A 19,521-nucleotide genomic window follows, 5' to 3' on the forward strand; every position below is an offset into this window, starting at 1 on the left:
TTTTAATATCTGTTAGTCTTTTTAAGAAATCAGAATTTTTAAAAATTCAAACTTCAGTGTCCTAGTTATAAAGATGACCCTCACCATCAGCAATGGCTTCTCCTTTTAGACTCTTGATTCCTCTGGGCATTGCATTTCCATCAAGGTAGAATTCAATGATACCATCATCCAGAATAATTAGAAGATGAAGCCAAACACTTTCTTCTAAATATTTCACAACTGTTGTCTTGGCAATATATGTAGCATTTGATCCCAAAGTTTTGTAATCAAGGGAAAGTGTCACATGGGATTCATTTGTTTGAATTTTTACCCCATAGTAGATACTTCCATTTCCATCATCCTTTGCTATAACAAATCCATTTGTATTGGCATAGGGCATTACCCAAGCTGAAAACGTGAAGTTGGCAATTGAGTTATTCCTGGAGGGATGGTATTTCGGATTAACAGTTCCAAATGCACCCTCTAGTCCACTAAAGTATAAAGCATCTGTTCCACTATGGTGACGCCGCATGTGTGGTTGTAAATGCACAGTGCTGGGGAAAACTCCAACCAGCAAAAAATCTATCATTGGAGGCAACCCAGCAGTGAACTCACTGGACAGTATTTCCCAGCCTACTCGTACATCACCAAAGTCACCCTGCTGCCTCAAAATGGTAAAGTTGGTAATATAAGACATATCATCTTCTGAGAGGACATCTTCTGCCACTTCCCTCTCTAAGCACTCAGGATCCAAGGTGAAAACTCCAAAGGGATCATCATTGAATGGAATCATTACTGTCACCTGGAGGTTGGTTCCTGCTAGTTGGCCCCCAGGACCTGGGGACCCACCTGCAATGAGAACATTTATAATCAATGAGAAACCAGAATTTGAAGTACTTTCTAGTATAAGGTGAAGACAAAAGGAATTTGTTAAGCAAACTTCTGGTTAAATAATTTACTCATTGATCAGAGAACAATAGTGTCACCATATGACTTTCACCACATTTTTCAGGGTTATTCCAGTTCAGTACAACTTCATTAACAACCAGTCAAGACTGAAAAGAAGATATTAACTAGAGAGGTTTAATTCTTATGCTTAAAACCAAAAGTGATGGGAAAATTGATTGTTTAAATTATGGCACAAAGACCAAGCTTTAAGCTACCATTAATCTATACTTCCTAATTTCCATTAATGTTTTGTTAGAGACACGACATTTGAAATGGAAAAAATCTATTTACAAGTTTGAGGATAGATGTAAATCTCCAGCCATAAAACTTAACTAAGTTAAGACCACAAAATGAACGTTAAAAACAACACTTCTATCAAAAAGGGTATTTTGGTGGGGTCGGCCCATGGTTAAGTTTGGGACGCTCCACTTTGGCAGCCAGGGTTTGGTTACCGGGCATGGACCTGCACCACTCATTGGCAGCCATACTGTGGTGGCAACCCACATACAAAACAGAAGAAGTTTGGCATAGATGTTAGCTCAAAGAGAATCATCCTGAAGCAAAAAGAGGAAGACTGGCAACAGATATTAGCGCAGGGTGAATCTTCCCTCAGGAAGAAAAAGAAGGTATTTTGACATTTAAAGTCAGATAATTAAGATAAACTTACTTCTTCATTAATTGCATTTTCTATACAGCTCTAATTATTTAAGTATGAAATTTTGGTGATAAAATAAAAGAGATGGGAAAACACAGCACCTGAAATGTTTACAAGCTTTAAAATATAAAATTCATTGAATTCAGGAATTTTATCTGGAAAAGCATGAAGAATTATTGGTTTGGCTGCTTCTCCATCCATAAAATTAACAGTCCCTGAAGTTTCATAGAACTCTTGTCCAGGTTGCAAAGCAGAATCATTCTGAAACAGCTGCCAAGCCACAGAAACATTGCCAAAGTGTCCTCGGTGCCTCAAAATCCTACATAACAAATTAAAGAAAATTAATCTTTATGAAAAATGTATAAGTAGTGAATCTAACTCTAATGAGAGCTTTCTGTGTTATCTCAGGAATATACTTTTTCTATTTATCATCTTTAATATAAACCAGCCAGCCATTCTTTACTGAGCAACCATGAAGAATCTCATGGAAAAAGAAGAGCGTGGTAGAACTTTAAACAATAAGGTCTTAAAAGTCACAGTCTTCAAAGTCCAAACTGAAAGATAAATTCTAAGCCCAACTGAAAAATGCCTAGATGAGAACTGGCAAAAGTTCTTCAAAAGCAAAGTACAGGGTGAGGGTAACCACTTATCATTTGAGAAAAGAGTTCCAGAAGACTTTGGATAATTCAAGTCTCTCAGTCCTGACAAAGGATGGAAGTTGGGGTGAGGAGGGTGGGAGGATGATTTCTGCTTACCCACTAAAGTGTCAAGGTTTTTTTTTTTAACAAGTGGCAAGAGCATAAAAAAGTTTACAATTCATTCAGACTACCAATTTTGAAATTAATCAATTCTTAACCAATTTTTAAATTTGGAAAGATTAACAATTGTTCCAATTTTTGCATACTTAAAGATTTTATTTTATTCTATCCAATTTTGAATTTTTCTTACACAAATAGGCTTACCAAAATGCATTAGTCTTTCCCTCCTCTACTGCTTTGTCTACGGGCTCCAAAGAGAAAATCCCATTTGGGTCATCATTAGCTTCAATTATCACTGTAGCTATTCCATATTGATATACTACAGTATCACCTAAATTAAAAATGGAAAATTAAAAGAACCAGTCAACTTACTGTTAAATTTGTGTTTTTAAATTAAGAAACAGTTTATAAGTAAATTCAAATATCCTCACCAAAGGTCATAAATAAATGAGAGAGAAAGAGTTGCCTAAATAAGTTTAATGTGACTTGTCTTTGAGAAAATGTTTAATTACAGAAGGACTACTTTGATGAAAAATGTGCAAGACACTTTTCTTTGCAAGAGGAATATGGCTTCAATAGTTTAATTAGAAATCAAAAACATAGCTTTTTCCAATTTCAAATTTTTGACATAGATTCTTTCATTTCCTAAAAAATAATGAAAGGATTACCCCATAACATAAAAATACTCCTTGTCCATATTAATTGGAATCACTGGCTCAAGCATTTCCCTTTAGATCTCTGCCTTCGAGCAGCAGAGTGTGATCTGGTCATACGTAGAACAAAGCAATCTTTATGGTGTTGAACTTGATTCCTCTCTACTCCAATTCTCTCCACAGCATGTTAGCACTGTTATTGTCAATACACTAGGTCTCTTCTCATCACTTCCCTGAGGTCCATAGTTCCTCTTTGCTCCAGTTGTTCCCTATGAGAGCAAAAGTCCTTCCCATCTTTACTCACCTACCTCTTATCGTTCCTCAGGACCCACCTCAAGCAACACCTCTTCCAGGAATTCTTCCTTGAATTCCCAAGTTAAGCTAAGTGTGTCTCCACCATGTTCCTACAGCACTTCACACTTTGTCAATTTATCATAACAATTATCACATTATATTAGTACACACAGTGACACACAAGAACATACACACACACACAATTTTACTGTAAGCACTTTGAACAAATCCTTCTTAATTCCATGTCCTAGCAGAGTAGATGCTAAGTAATTGGTACACATAAGTTATTTATGAATATTAGCTGAACTGATACAAATGAAACTTTCTAAATTAGATGAAGACTACACCTAAAACTAAAATTGTAGAAGCAGAAATTATATGTAGCAAATCAGTACATTAAAAATAATTTATATAAATATACAACTCTACTCAACCTTACTTGATAATAAGCCAACGGAAAGAGGAAAAAAACAAAAACTAGTACATTATTGTATATAAAATGCTAACAATTTAAAGAAATAAAATAACTTAAAGTATCATTTCATAAGATCTAACAAAAATAACAAAACCTAAATTTGGCAGAGTTCTGCTACTATGTCCATTTGTCATGCAACACGTCATAGGTGGTTCTAAAATTTCATTCTGTTTCTCTGCAGGGAGAACTGTCAATATTTAATAAGGGCTGTAAGGATAGCCATATCCTTTGACCTAATAATTCAACCTCAGGGCATATGCTGTGAACAATGACCATCAGGCATAAACACTCACTGCCAGCACTAGGTCATGTTAGTGACCAGCTCTCCCATCATCCATCCCCTCAGGCGCCCAGTGTTTTGACATCATAAAAGAGGAGAGAAAAGAGAGAAAGAACTAAGAAAGGATATAAAACGCACAAATTCTAGAGATCTTTGTCATCCAAGTCTTCACAGCTAAAGTCATTTGATCCATCAAATGAAGCCATTTCTGGAAGAATACTGAAGACAAACGCAGCAGCAGTATACATACACACATACCTAGGTCAGTCACCCAGTCACAGCCCCCTTCTGCCCCCTCATTCTTTCCCAAAATCAAATATACATTTCCCTGATGATACATATTACAAAACAAACTCACTAAACCTCTCCTTGCAGTCATTTTCCATTCTCTTTACAAGAGTGCAGGATCCACTATTTTAATCATAGTGACATTTTGTTCCTGACAATGGTTTAAACCCAGTGACTTGTTGGCCCCAAAGATGTTTGGGACACCATCGTTTTCACCAGAATTACAACAAATTAATAAATGGCATCAAGAACTTATCTCTAGAGTAAACTCTATGAAGACAATGTCATTTCTTCATCAACTTTCTACACCTCACAGCAAAACTTTCTGTTTTCTACTTTTACTTCACCAAAATTATCTGTAGCAATTACTTTCATTTAAATTTTAGGACAATGACTGGATTCACCAAAATGTTTTCGGCCTACGTACGATCTGACTGACTATGTTATTTGTGACTGAAATTTCCTTTATGGCCATCCTGCTACAAAGTCAAATTTTTCCTCAACAGATGATAGTTTTAGTTTTTGCTTTTTTGATTTTCTTAGTTAAGTCATGTGAAAAAATGAGAAAGAGATGAAGGGAAATAGGAAGAGAAATACAAATGGAGAGAGAAAGAGATAAGGAGAATGATAGAGAAACAGCACAAACAAAAATTAAGTGATCTCTCTCTTTTCCTCTTCCTCTTTCTGAATATCTCAGTCCACAAGGCACAGGGCCAAGCACAAGGTAGGCATTCACACTCGGGTGGGAGGCTGGGCACCAGTGACCCAGTGCAATGTGTTAGGATCACACAGTGTAAGGAGGACATGTCTACTGGAGGAAAGCTTGGTGTTGGATGTTGGAGTCCAAGAGGAGTGGGAAGGCATCCATGTGGGGCCATGGGGTTGGCCTAGAGCAGGAAGCTAGAACCCTAATGGAGTAAGAAATGCAATGTCATTGTGGGAAGAGGGTAAAAGAAGAAATGCAAGAGTGGTTACACACAGGGGGAACTGATCAAATAAGTAAATATATTAAAGATAATGGGAGCTGGATTTCTCACTATCAGAGGAGTGAAGGACCAATATGGAAAGCGAGAAAACTAGAATGAACTCTGTGATAATGGATGGAAATGGAGATATTGGTGTGAATTAATGATTTTCAATATATACAGTGCAATACAGAACTACAGATGTAAAAATAAGTACATACATACATACATACTTATAGTCCCTATCTCTGTACACTAACACGGCCTAGGAGGAGTATAATGTCAATACCAATAAGCACACCTAGCACCCAGATCCTGGTTTCTAAATAATATTCTTCACTAAAAGGAACCAGGGCTTCTTGGAGGAATGGCTGATTTCAGAGCTGTGACATGATGAGTTTGGAACACATTGCTGTGCCATGAAGCAAGAAAATGCTCAAAGAATATTAGAGACATGTCAAAAAGACAAAGAAGTCATACTGAACAGGCTACCACTGGCCAAATCTGGGACAATTTGACCATCAAAACAAATAATGATAGCAAGATACAACCCACTACATTAAATGGAAATCATAAGTCCATACTGATAAGTATATCAATGAAAAAATTGAAAGTTTGATGAGTAATAGGATATTTACATAGTTTTAAAGTATCTCCTCCACAAACTACCTATGAATTACAAAGGATAAAAAGTACAATAGAAAAGATTGGCAGTCATCGCCTAAATTGTGGTCAAAGTAAACATCACAGTAAAGGGACAAAACAAAATCATGAGCCAACTGAAGGGATATGACAACAATACAGAATCACCTCTATGAAATTCCTGCCAAGGAGGTAAAACCTGAATCTAATAATGAGGAAACATCAAATAAACCCAAAATGAGGGACATTCTACAAAATAACTAGCTTGTAATCTTCCATATTATAAAGGTCATGAAAGTCAAAGAAAGACTGAGGAACTACTCCAGATTGAAGAGATTAAAGAGACATGACAATTAAATGCAATGCATGATTCAGGAAAGAATCATTTTGCTAGAAAGGACACTATTGGGACAAATGGAGAAATATGAATAGGGTCTGAAGCAATTATTATATTAATGTTAACTTCCTGATTTTAATGGTTATACGGCGGTTATGTGGAGGAATGTCCTTGTTTGTAGGAAATACGCACTAATGTATTCAGGGGTGATGGGATATCATGTCTTCAACTTACTCTCAAAAGGCTCAGGGAAAAATAGCTCTTTGCACTCTTAAAAGAATAAAATAAATATCAAGATACACTATAGCCCCTCCAATTTACTAAAAGTGGGATCAAAATGTCCTGCTTCATATATAGTAAGAAGAAGAAGGAAGAGTCTATCTATTCCCCCTTGCAAATTGTCATTCATTGTGGTTACAACTCCAGAGAATTATCTAATAGTCAAGTGGGCCCAGCCACCTATAGAATGCAGCTCCCAACCAATACGCCCAGCACCCTGCTAGAAGGGAGAAGGGGTTACAGCATGCTGATGCCTTCAGCCCTTGGGTAGATTAGATGAGTCTCTGGATAGCTTTAGCTAGAAGATTTCTAGTCCTTATATAATATTACAATTTTCTATTTATGCTACATTGTGAAAAAAGATTAAAAATAATGCCACAGAATATACCAGATATAGGAAGGCTCAACACATATATTCTTCACCCCATCCCTCAGAAAAAATTTTGCTCTTGAACAGTCACAGATGACAGTTAAGTACTACTTGGTAGCACTAATGAACAACAGTACTTAAAATCATCTTAATAAAGCACTGAAACAACACATCTGCCATAAAAATATAATTTATTTACCTGTTGAATTAAAGAGGATTATATAAAAGGGTTCATCTGTTTCTGGGATATCATCCTCATTAATGAATACAGATATGTTCTGCTCTCTACTTCCGACTGCAAACACAAGCGTTTCTCCTTCTTCAATGGGAACAAAGTCGCCCTCGCTTGCGGTAGCCTTCCCATCCATGGTAGCATATTGGACAGTGCAAGCAACATCAACAGATCCATTTCTGAGAACTATAAAGTCAGCAGTCTCACCTTCCTGAACCCTTACTACACGAGGTTCTGAAATATTCAAAAGAAAAGAAGGAACATGTGAGCTCCTCTGATTCCATCTACATATTTTCAGATCACTTTACCTTTCCCCCTGCTCCCCACAAGAAATGCCCTCCACTCAGTCTTTGCTTGAAGATTCAGTTCTGGTCCCAACTCCTACATGAGGCCTCGTCTGTTTATTTCAAGTCAATGGCCTTCCTCTTGCCTTAATTCCCATAAAATCCATTGTCTTTAACACGCAATTTATCAGTAAATTACATACTATCTGAAATCCTCTGCTACCATTTCATACACCTCATTTCCCTATTTAGACTATAAGTTCCTTGAGTACAGGCCCAGACATCTTAAGTTTTATTTTTGCCACAGCAGTTAGCAGAAGGTTGAACCTAGGACAAATTCATTAAGCACATCTTAGCTGAAGGTTAAGAACATGACTCAATAAAATTAAAGAGGTTGAAAAGATTCCTGTAATTGTAAATTGGACAGCTTACAATAAGAGTTTAAGAAAGAATTAGACACCAATTAAGTCTCATAAATAAAACTAAAAGATGTCTCTGGTGGCAAAAGACAGTTCTAAAGAAAGCATTAAAGTGAGAAAAACAGGTAAACCTTAATTTTTACGTCCATTAAATAGTAATTATAGTAAGTGACCATGCATTAGGTACAAAACCCAGATGCTGAACTGTCCATACTGTGTAATGGAAAAAAAGACCATATGCAATAGTGTTATTTTCTGCACAAAGGAAAGAAAATACCTTGGAGCTTGAACAGTATTTCTTTTCTTTGTCCTTTAGAAGATCTTTAAAAATATTTGTTAAAATATCAAATAGATCAAATAGTGATCGTCCAAACAAATCATGAAATCGTATTTAAATAAGCACCACTTGCGCTTTATCAAAAATGTTCAGTTAAAAAAATTATTGAAAATATATATAAATACTGTTCAAGAAAGATGTGAACTCACTCAAATAAGAGAGCAATACCACCTGCAAAATAAATGGGGTCATCGTTTCTTCTAATCCTCAGAGTTGCAGCGGTTTTATTTCCTATCTTAGCTCCTCCGGTGGCATTAAGTAGGGTAATGGTAAATTCCTCCATTTCCTCTGGAATCTTTTGGAAAATGTTACACATATTTTAAGTCAGGTGATTTGTATAAATAATTGCACTATATATTCCTACATTATTTTTTATGTTTTTCAAAGAAAGCTCTATAGGGAGTGACGTCAGCATCATAGTGGAGTAAGCTCTTCCCTTAGACTCTCCCCCATAAGATAAAACAAAAAGGACATTCATAAACCAAAATGGACATTCACGCAACACAAAAGACATCTGAGAAACTCACACAGCAATGCACCTGAAGGTGGAGGTGCAGGACCCCCCAGGAGGAAGTGGAAGGAGGTAAGGGGATCTCCTCTCCCTCTCCAGCAGAGACCTAGGGTGGGGGACTGTGCAGCACAGCTCTGAGAGGAGGGGGGGAGGGGCAGCTCACCATGGGAATGCCTTCACTCTCTGAATTGCCTACCAGCTGTGGAAAAGCTCCACACAGAGGAGGCTAAGCTATTGCAGGGGTGTCATCATCAAGCCAGCAACCAAGGAGGGCAGATAGCAAGGGCAGAGCAAGAACACCCTAGGATCATGAACATGAAGGAAAGTGCCCCTCCCTCTGCCCAGCACACCAGCTCGGCAGGTCGGCCAGAGCAAGGGCCCCCATCAGAGCACATGCACATACCTTAGTAAAGCAGCAATTGCAAGTGGGCAATCACAGACGGGCCCTGTCAGCATAGATTCCAAAGGATAGGCACAGATGCCAGAGATTGCAGCATGCTCATAATACACAGCCACTGCCCCCCTTCCACAGTGGTGGCAGGTGGAATCTGTCAGGAGATACTACCAGTATATGAAGGTACAAATCCACACCATCAAATAATATGGGGAGGTATATTAATACTCAAGACCAGAAGGAAAATGACAAGCACCCAGAAAACAATCCTAAAGGCACAGAAATTTACAATCTAAATGACAGTAAATTCAAAATAGCCATAATAAAAAAACTTAATGAGATACAGGAAAATTCGGATACTTAGTTCAATGAAACCAGGAATAAAATTAATGAACAAAGGGAATTCTTCACAAAATAGATTGAAACTATACAGAAAAACCAATCAGAAATATTGGAGATCAGAGACACAATAAACAAGATAAAGAAAAATCTGGAGTCCTTTAATAACAGAGCTGATATTATGGAGCAAAGAATTAGCAATCGGGAGTAGAGAAATATAGAAATGCTTCAGATGGAGGAGGAGAGAGAACTAGGACTAAAAAGAAATGGAGAAATTCTCCAAGAAATATTCGACTCAATTAGGAAATGCTACATAAAGACTATATGTACTCCAGAGGGAGAGGAGAGGGAAAAAGGAGCAGAGAACTTGTTCAAAGAAATAATAGCTGAGAACTTCCCAAACTTGGGGAAGGAGCTGGAATTACAAGAAAAAGAAGCTAACAAAACTCCTAATGACATCAATGTAAAAAAGACCTTCTCCAAAGCATATAGTAGCAAAACTGGCAAAAGTCAGTAATGACAAAGAAAAAGCATTAAGGGCAGCAAGGGAGAAGAAAATAACTTACAAAGGAACCCCTATCAGGTTTTTGGTAGATTTCTCAGTAGAAACCTTACAGGCTAGGAGAGAATGGAATAATATATTCAAAACTCTGAAAGACAAAAACTTCCAGCCAAGAATACTCTATCCAGCGAAAATATCCTTCAGATATGATGGAGAAATAAAAACTTTCCCAGATAAACAAACACTGAGGGAGTTCATCACCACAAGACACCCCCACAAGAAATGATCAAGGAGGCCCTCATACCTGAAAAAAAAAAGTTTACAAAGTCTTGAGCAAGGAGATAAATAGGCAGACATAATCAGAAAACGGCAGCTCTCTATCAGAAAAGGTTATCAATCACTTAATTATAACATTAAAGATAAAGAGAAGGAAAATATCAAAAATAACTATAATCATGTCATTTTAACCACAAACTCACAACACAAAATGGAATCAGTTGTGACAACAATAACTCGGAAGAGGAAGAGGACAGGGATGGAACCTACTTAGACTAAAGAAATGAGTCTATCAAAAAATGGATTATATCACCTACGAGATTTTTTTATACAAACCTCACTCTAACCACTAAATAAATAATCAGAAGAGAGACAGAAATGGTAAATACTGCGAAAATCATCACAGAGAACTACCAAATGGAATTGGCAGTCTGAAATAGACACAACAAGAAACAAGGAAAATACAGAACCACTGGAAAACAAGTGATAAAATGGCAGCATTAAGCCCTCACACACCAATAATCACTCTAAATGTAAATGGATTGAATTCTCCAATCAAAATGCTGCCTCCAGGAAACATCTCAGCTCTAAAGACAAACACAGGCTCAGATTAAAGGGATGGAAGATAATACTCCAAGCAAACAAAAGAAAGCAAGTGTTGCCATACTTATATCAGACAAAGTAGACTTCAAGATAAAAAAAGGCAATAAGAAACAAAGAGAGGCAGTATATAATGAGAAAAGAGACACTCCACCAAGAAGATATAATACTTATATATGCACCCAACACAGGAGCACCAAAGTACATAAAGAAACTATTAAAAAATCTAAAAGGAGATATTAACAGCAACACAATAATAGTAGGGGACCTTAACACCCCACTTACATCAATAGATAGATCATTCAGACAGAAAGTCAACAAGGAAACACTGGAATTAAATGAAGAACTAGACCAGATGGACTTAACAGACACATATAGAACACTCCATCCAAAAACAGCAGAATACATTTTCTTCTCAAGAGCACATGGAACATTCTCTAGAATAGACCATATGGCAGGAAACAAGGCAAGCCTCAACAAATTTGAGATCAAAATCACATCAAGCATCTTTTCTGACCATAATGCTATGAAACTAGAAATCAACTACAAGAAAAAGCTGGGAAAGTGACAAATATGAGGAAACTAAACAACATGCTACTGAACAACCAATGGATCACTGAAGAAATTAAAGGAGAAATCAAAAAATACCTGGAGAAAAATGAAAATGAAAATACACAATACCAACCCATATGGGATGCAGCAAAAGTGGTCCTAAGAGGGAAATTCATATCAATACAGGCCCACCTTAACAAATAAGAAAAATCTCAAATAAGCAATCTTAAACTACACCTAACAGAATTAGGAAAAAAAAAAAAAAAAAAAGCCCAAAGTCAACAGAAGGAGGGAAATAATAAAAATTAGAGCAGAAATAAATAAAATTGAAACTAAAAAAAAAGTAGAAAGTATCAATGAAACTAAGATCTGGCTCTTTGAGAAGATAAACAAAATTGACAAACCCTTAGCCAGACTAAGAAAAAAAGAGAGAAGGCTCAAATGAATAAAATTATAAATGAAAGAGAAGAAATCACAATGGATATCACAGAAATACAAAAGATTATAAGAGAATACTATGAAAAACTATATACCAACAAATTGGACAATCTAGAAGAAGTGGATAAATTCTTAGACTCATACAACCTCCCAAAAGTGAATCAAGAAGAAATAGAGAATCTGAATAGAATAGTCACAAGTAAAGAGACTGAAACACTAATCAAAAACCTTCCAAAAAATAAATGTCCCATACCAGATGGCTTCTCTGGAGAATTCTACCAAACATTTAAAGAAGATTTAATATCTATCCTTAAACTATTCCAAAAAGTTGAAGAATATGAAATACTTTCTAACACATTTTACAAGGCCAACATCACCCTGATCCCAAAGCCAGAGAAGGAAAACACAAAGAAGGAAAATTACAGGCCAATATGGCTGATGAACATAGATGCAAAAATCTTCAACAAAATATTGGCAAATCAAATACAGCAATATATTAAAAGGATCATACACCATGGACAAGTGGGATTTATCACAGGGACACAGGGATGGTTCAACATCCACAAATCAATCAATGTGATACACCACATTAACAAAATGAGGAATAAGAATCACATGAGCATCTCAATGGATTCAGAGAAAGCATCTGACAAGATCAAACATCCATTTATGATAAAAACTCTCAATAAAATGGGTATAGAAGGAAAGTACCTCAGCATAATAAAGGCCATTTATGACAAACCCACAGTCAACATCATACTCAACAGGGAAAAACTGGAAGCCACCCCTCTGAGAACAGGAACAAGACCACAGTGTCCACTCTCACCACCCTTATTCAACATAATACCGGAGGTTTTGGCCAGACTGATTAAGCAAGAAAAAGAAATAAAGGTATCCAAATTGGCAAGGAAGAAGTGAAACTCTCGCTGTTGGCAGATGATATGATTTTATATATAGAAAGCCCTAAAGAATCCATCAGAAAACTATGAAAAATAGTCAACAACTACAACAAACTGCAGGGTACAAAATCAACTTACAAAAATCGGTTGCATTTCTATACACTAATAACAAACTAGTGGTAACAATTCCATTTACAATCACAACAAAAAGAATAAAATATCAAAGAATAAATTTAACCAAGGAGGTGAAAGACCTATGCAATGAAAACTATAAGACATTATCGAAAGAAATCAATGATGACACACAGAAATGGGAAGATATTCCATGCACACAGACTGGAAGAATAAATTTAGCTAAAGTGCCCACACTACCTGAAGCAATCTACAAATTCAGTGCAATCCAAATCAGAATCCCAATGACATTCTTCAGGGAAATAGAACAAAAAACCCCCAAATTCTTACTGGTCAACAAAAGACTCCAAATAGTTAAAGCAATCCTGAGAAAAAAAGGAACAAATCTGAAGGCATCACAATCCCTCTCTTCAAAATATACTACAAAGCTATAGTAATCAGAACAGCCTGGTACTGGTACAAGAATAGGTACACAGATGAATGGAACAGAATTGAAAGCCTAGAAATAAAACCACATATCGACAGACAGTTAATCTTGGACAAAGGGAGCTAAGAACATGCAATGGAGAAAGGAAAGTCTTTTCAATAAATGGTGTTGGGAAAAGTGGACAGTCACATGCAAAATAATGAAAGTAGACCATTATCTTACACCATATGCAAAAATTAACTCAAAATGGATCAAAGACTTGAAGGTAAGACATGAAACCATAAAACTCCTAGAAAAAGCAGCACACTCTTTGACATCGTCTTAGAAGCATCTTTTCAAATACCATGTCTACTGGGGAAAGGGAAACAAAAGAAAAAACAAACAAGTGGGACTTCATCAGACTAAAGAGCTTCTGCAAGGCAAAGGAAACTAGTAACAAAATGAAAAGACAACTCACCAACTGGGAGAAAATATTTGCAAATCATATATCCAACAATGGTTCAATCTCCAAAATATACAAAGAACTTACATAACTCAAAAAAAAAATTTAAAAATGGGCAGAGGATCTGAACAGATATTTTTCCAAAGAATATATACAAATGGCCAATAGGCACACAAAAAGATGTTCAACATCACTAATCATCAGAGAAATGCAAATCAAAACTATACTAAGGTATCACCTTACACCCATTAGAATAGCTATAATCACCAAGACAAAAAATAACAAATGTTGGAGAGGCTGTGGAGAAAAGGGAACCCTCATACACTGTTGGTGGGAATGCAAACTGATGCAGTCACTATGGAAAACAGTATGGAGATTTCTCAAAAAATTAAAAATAGAACTACCATACGGCCCAGCTATCCCACTACTGGATATTTATTTAAAGAACTTGAAATCAACAATTCAAAGAGACTTAGGCATCCCTATGTTCATTGCAGCATTATTCACAACAGCCAAGACATGGAAGCAACCCAAGTGCCCATCAACTGATGATTGGATAAAGAAGATGTGATTACACACACACACACACACACACACACACACACACACACACACAATGGAACACTACTCAGCCATAAAAAAGGACAAAATCATCTCATCGGTAACAACAAGGATGGACCTTGAGGGTATTATGTTAAGCAAAATAAGCCAGAGGAAGACAAACACCATATGATTTCACTCACAAGTGGAAGATAAACTAACATATGGACAAAGAGAACAGATTAGTGGTTACCAGAGGGGAAGGAGGTTGGGGAGTGGGCATAAGGGGTAAAGGGGCACGTTTATATGATGACTGACAAATAACAATGTACAACTGAAATTCCACAATGTTATAAACTATTATGACCTCAATAAAATAAAATTTAATTTTTTTCAAAAAGCTCTCTAATTATAGTACCAATGATCATTTTCATTTCTGAGGCAGAACCACTGAAAATCATTCAAGTAGGATTTAGACCAAAAGAAATATGTTAATGTGCATTCATCCAAACAGCCGCTTTATTTTGACAGACTACAAAATTAAATAGATACAGAGATATTTTGCCTTATATAAGCTAAAAATGAAAATACTATATAGCTCATATTATTTCTTTAAGAAAATGGGGAAAACATTGTTTATAAGGTAAAACATGGAACAGAAAAATAACTTTTTGACACATTTAGAACAGAGTTCAAAATAGCAAGGAAAACTCAGGTAGCTCTCAAAGGTCCCTTACAAACCTTACTGAAGTTTTACCTAAGTGATAAAGACCTCACTCCCGTGTCCTACCGAGAGGAGATTCCCTACATCTCTGAGCCTAAATGAATCCCCAGGTAGGCATTCTTTCTCTTTCATTTCACCCATGTGAGCTGGTCTTCTCCTCATCCTAAAACGGAAGAGTGTTGGAATTTTGTCTCTCGAGGGACAGGTTTGAAGGAAAGGAGACGGGCTTCCATAGCTGTTCGAAAAAGCACAGCTCTCCTCAGAAAGGTCCTCTTCTCATTGTTACTAAGTTCTTTCTCTTGTAAGATGAACACCATACTGGATCCATGATCCATCTGGCCCAGTGTCCTGATTCTGAGAGTGCACCATAAGGTGCTTGGTTGATGGGGCCCTTGTCTTTAAAGGGTCTAAGTACAAGCCAAGCGCTTAACCTCTCCCACAAGTGTGAGCCCCGATACTAGACACCTACGCAGTGTCACTGTCAGTTTTAAGAGTTAAAAATGCCTTCAGGGGTACCAAAAAATAATATTTCTCTTTTGGCTTACAGTCAATTATTGTCATACTTGACTTCTTTAAAAACATACTAACATAACAAAATACGTCACCAGATGTTTAATTGTTTAACAAAAAATAATTACCAAGCAATGACAACAAGTAAAGAGAGAGTTATATATGCAACATTTACCTCATCTGGAAGGGAGTAAACGGTGATATGTTTTAAAAATTCCTGATCTCCAAAGAAAATAGTCCCTTGGACAGGAAACACATCTTGTGTAAAGTCTGGACTAACCACCCATGATGCACTAACATGACCAAAGTTGCCTCGATTTCTTATTACACCATAAACAGCTGTGAAATACAAATGTGCATAATATATAGGAATATATGTTAAACAATTTTAAAACAATGAGTATAGAAATGGCTTAAATAAGCGAAAGTAAAAATAAGACTTTTTTTTAAAGATTGGCACCTGAGCTAACATCTGTTGACAATCTTCGTTTTTTGTTCATTTTTTTTTTCTTCTTCTTCTTCTCCCCAAAGCCCCCCAGTACATAGTTGTGTATTTTAGTTGTAGGTCCTTCTGGTTGTGCTATGTGGGACACCGCCTCAATATGGCTTGATGAGCAGTGCCATGTCCGCGCCCAGGATCCAAACTGGTAAAACCCTGGGCCGCCAAAGTGGAGCGTGCAAAAGTAACCACTCAGCCACAGGGCTGGCCCCAAGACCTCTTTTTAATAAAAAGAAATTATTTGTTTAGCCCGGCCTCCAAGGTACGCATAGAAATGTATTAGTCTAGTCCTCCGTCTGTAGGTATACAATTGATAAAATAAATGGACCCGATCTTTTCTATCACTTTTTGGGATTTTAAGTCATTCAGCACAGGGAACAGAATGGTGACGAATTAGGTCCACCTATCATAAAGTCCTACAAGGGTATTTGCTGAAGGCAGCCACAGGAAGCTGCACACTCCAACGTGGTGTGCTTACCCAAACAGACACTGCTCTGGAAATCAACCACTGCGCTTCTCATTTCAGGCCACTACGACAGTCCCTAGCAGTAACTCTGAGTTTTCAAGTTTTTCCTCTTTGACTTGACTCATTCTTAAGTGTTTGAGTTCCATAGCATATGGTGAATTGAAATAAAAATATAACTGAAGAGAGGCCAGCTTGGTGGTACAATGGTAGAGTTCACAAGCTCTGCTTCAGCAGCCTGGGGTTCATGGGTTCAGATCCCCAGCACGTACCTACCCACCACTCATCAAGCCATGCAGAGGCAGCATCCCACATACAAAATAGAGGAAGATTGGCACAGATGTTAGCTCAGGGACAATCTCCCTCAAGCAAAAAAGGGGAGGCTGGCAACAGATGTTAGCTCAGAGCCAATCTTCCTCACAAAAAACAAATAAATAAATAACTGAAGACAGTACCATCACAATACTATGCAAAAAATAAAAATAGCAATCTTAAATATGATTTCTTAAAAACACCAAGTTCTGCACTATATGTCATTTCTAAGACAGATGGACAACTAAAAATAACTATTTATTAAAGAAATGAACTAAAAAGTGATTCACTTCCTCTTCAGTAAACAGTAATAGGATGTAAGAAGCAGAACAAATTACCACTATAGGTATCATCTCCTTTGCTTTCATTTATCATAACAATTAGATCATCAGAAACAAATTCTATAATCCCATGAGGATCATCATTCTTTAGAATCGTTATGTTGACAACTGTAGCACTTCCCAACTTGCTTTCTCGTTCACCATGGCTGCTGAGGACCACCCAGTACTGTTCATCCAACTGAAATGAACATGTCAAATTAGGAAAAACACAAAGCTGAAATCTTCAGAGCAAATAAAAATATATATATTCAAAAATAGTAATACCCTCAATTTTTCAGAGACATACTGGTAATTCACTGAAAGGACAAAAGAGCTGATGTTATTTCTTAAAAAAATTTTTAACATTCTCCCATCAGTGAAGAGAGATTATCAGATATAAGCATACATTATCCAAAAAGGGAAATGATAAACCATGATACTATACTAAAATATTAAGACTGTACCTTATCACTGATGATCTAGTCATTTAAACTGAGTCAATAAAATAAAAGTAATTTAAAAGTTACAAATATATTGGTGCGCAAACACAATGAAACAATATCTGGTCCCATTAATATAAAACAAATTTATTTCCCTTAAAAAAGTAATTTTACAGAAAAACGTCTTCAGTTGAAAACCATATTATTAAAAGTTCAATCAATGCAGATTACATAAAATAAGGCTTAACATAAACAAAGCTAACAGGAGATGAAAACTGATCACACACAGAAAGTTTCATATTTTTGGTACTTCTTTATGTAGGACAAACATACACCATTCAAATCTGAATGAGTCTTACCTTGTTTTTTTCATTTTCAAACATAAGTACTTCTAAATTCATTCTTGCCCACTTCCTTTCCTATGGCTCCTTGCCAACGTTCGAATTCTTTATATTCATAACATACTAGATACTATCAAAAGCACAAGGAAAAAATAAAATCCCGTACCTCTGGTATCCCATCCAGTCTTGTCAGCAAGGTGATCACAATCTCCCTTTCCCCAGGTTTAAATTCCAGCACCCCTGTGTTTCCATAGAATTCATTGCTCTCTCCTGGCTCTACGCAGTAGCGTAGAAACTGCTCGACCAGAGCTCCCCGGGATCGAGTGATGTGGAGTTCTACAGACTCTCCTTCCTTAAAAAGGAAATCCACAAGCGTTCAAATCCTCTGAGCTCCTTCTGCAGTTCTGAGTCTATAATAGACTGAAGTTTCCTTATACTTACTTTTATAACATAGGGTCCTCTGGAAGCAGGAGAAAATTCAAAAACTCCCCCAGGATCATCATTTTCCAAAATAATTAGCTCACGGCTGGTATATCCAGATTTCAGCACTTGATTTTCCACATTGACCCTGGAGAAATCAGTGGGGAAAAGGCATCCGCTACCTATGGTCTTTCTTCCGAATTTTGCAGATTTATTTACTCCAGATAATGAATATGAAGGTTATTAGGAGTTAAAACTTAAATTGAATTTAAGTGTATTACAATCACTTAAGATCAAAACAGTTTTACTCATAACATTTATGAAAGAACTTCTTTTTCTGAATTCATTATATCAGAATATCAGTAAATATCTTTGATATTTGACTGGAACCAAACACTGCGTATGTATGCCAAAAATATAGTAATCAAAGGTTGTAAATATATTTTTATAAAACATCAAATTTACAGCTTTGTTTCCAGTTTTAGAAAAATTGCATTTGTAACATGTCATTAGAAAATACATTTAAATAAAATTGTTCTAACTTTACATACACTTGAATTTTTTCAAAAACTCATTACATAAGATTATACTAACTGACTAAAAGTTGGATAACTGCATGGGCTAAAGCAAGCCACGCTGATCAAAAACAAATAAAATTATGCTTAGATTTTAGAAGTATTTTGTGACCTTTCATATGATTCTATTCATCTCAATATTAACCTCATGCACTTTTTTTATTAGAAAAGAAAATGTAGGACATATGAAAAAAAGGAATAGAATAGATCTGAGATGCATGACACATTATAAAAATTTCTACACATATCTCAAAAGAACATATTAAAACTAGATGTTTTTTATTTCTGGTTTTTATGCCCCGTGCATAATTAGAATGATCAAAGGACTGGCACTGCAAGGCTCTGAGGGTTTAAAAGCCTGCGTGCTCTTTGAGAATTCTCAATCCCTCAAGCTGCTCTAAACCTTTCCAAATGTCACTTTCTATTGAACCAAAAAGTACTCAAGACCAGACCTCAAAATCACAATGAAGCCACAATTAATATGTAGAAAGGACAGCTCGCTTCCTATCTAACAGAGAATCTGAATTAACATTCTTCCCTAGCTTTTGGAAATCTGACAACCAATACCTAGCACACTAGTGGCCACATAAGACATAGCCCAAATAATAGGACAGTTATTTGTTCTATTGTTAATGCAGTCATATGATTTTCATAGCAAATCTGTCCTCAT

The 19,521-nt window shown here is 36.4% G+C and overlaps 1 protein-coding gene across 3 annotated transcripts in view; it reads right to left on the reverse strand.

The window, feature by feature from the left end:
* Nucleotides 1-19,521, reverse strand: part of ADGRV1 (adhesion G protein-coupled receptor V1) — a 511,472-nt gene that overhangs the window by 431,777 nt on the left and 60,174 nt on the right. For 2 of the 3 annotated variants that reach the window (XM_044780002.2, XM_070517787.1), the window contains 9 exons: nt 18,298-18,424; nt 18,023-18,208; nt 17,094-17,274; nt 15,657-15,820; nt 8,367-8,490; nt 7,123-7,389; nt 2,545-2,671; nt 1,684-1,901; nt 85-828 (listed from right to left, as the gene is read on the reverse strand). In XM_044780002.2, the coding sequence (XP_044635937.2) occupies nt 85-828; nt 1,684-1,901; nt 2,545-2,671; nt 7,123-7,389; nt 8,367-8,490; nt 15,657-15,820; nt 17,094-17,274; nt 18,023-18,208; nt 18,298-18,424 (2,138 nt within the window). Of the gene's footprint in view, nt 1-84; nt 829-1,683; nt 1,902-2,544; nt 2,672-7,122; nt 7,390-8,366; nt 8,491-15,656; nt 15,821-17,093; nt 17,275-18,022; nt 18,209-18,297; nt 18,425-19,521 lie in introns of those variants that run through there. The other variant, XM_070517788.1, reaches the window with a different exon arrangement.

The sequence above is a fragment of the Equus asinus genome, chromosome 9 (genome assembly GCF_041296235.1).
Source record: "Equus asinus isolate D_3611 breed Donkey chromosome 9, EquAss-T2T_v2, whole genome shotgun sequence".
NCBI classification, from domain to species: domain Eukaryota; kingdom Metazoa; phylum Chordata; class Mammalia; order Perissodactyla; family Equidae; genus Equus; species Equus asinus.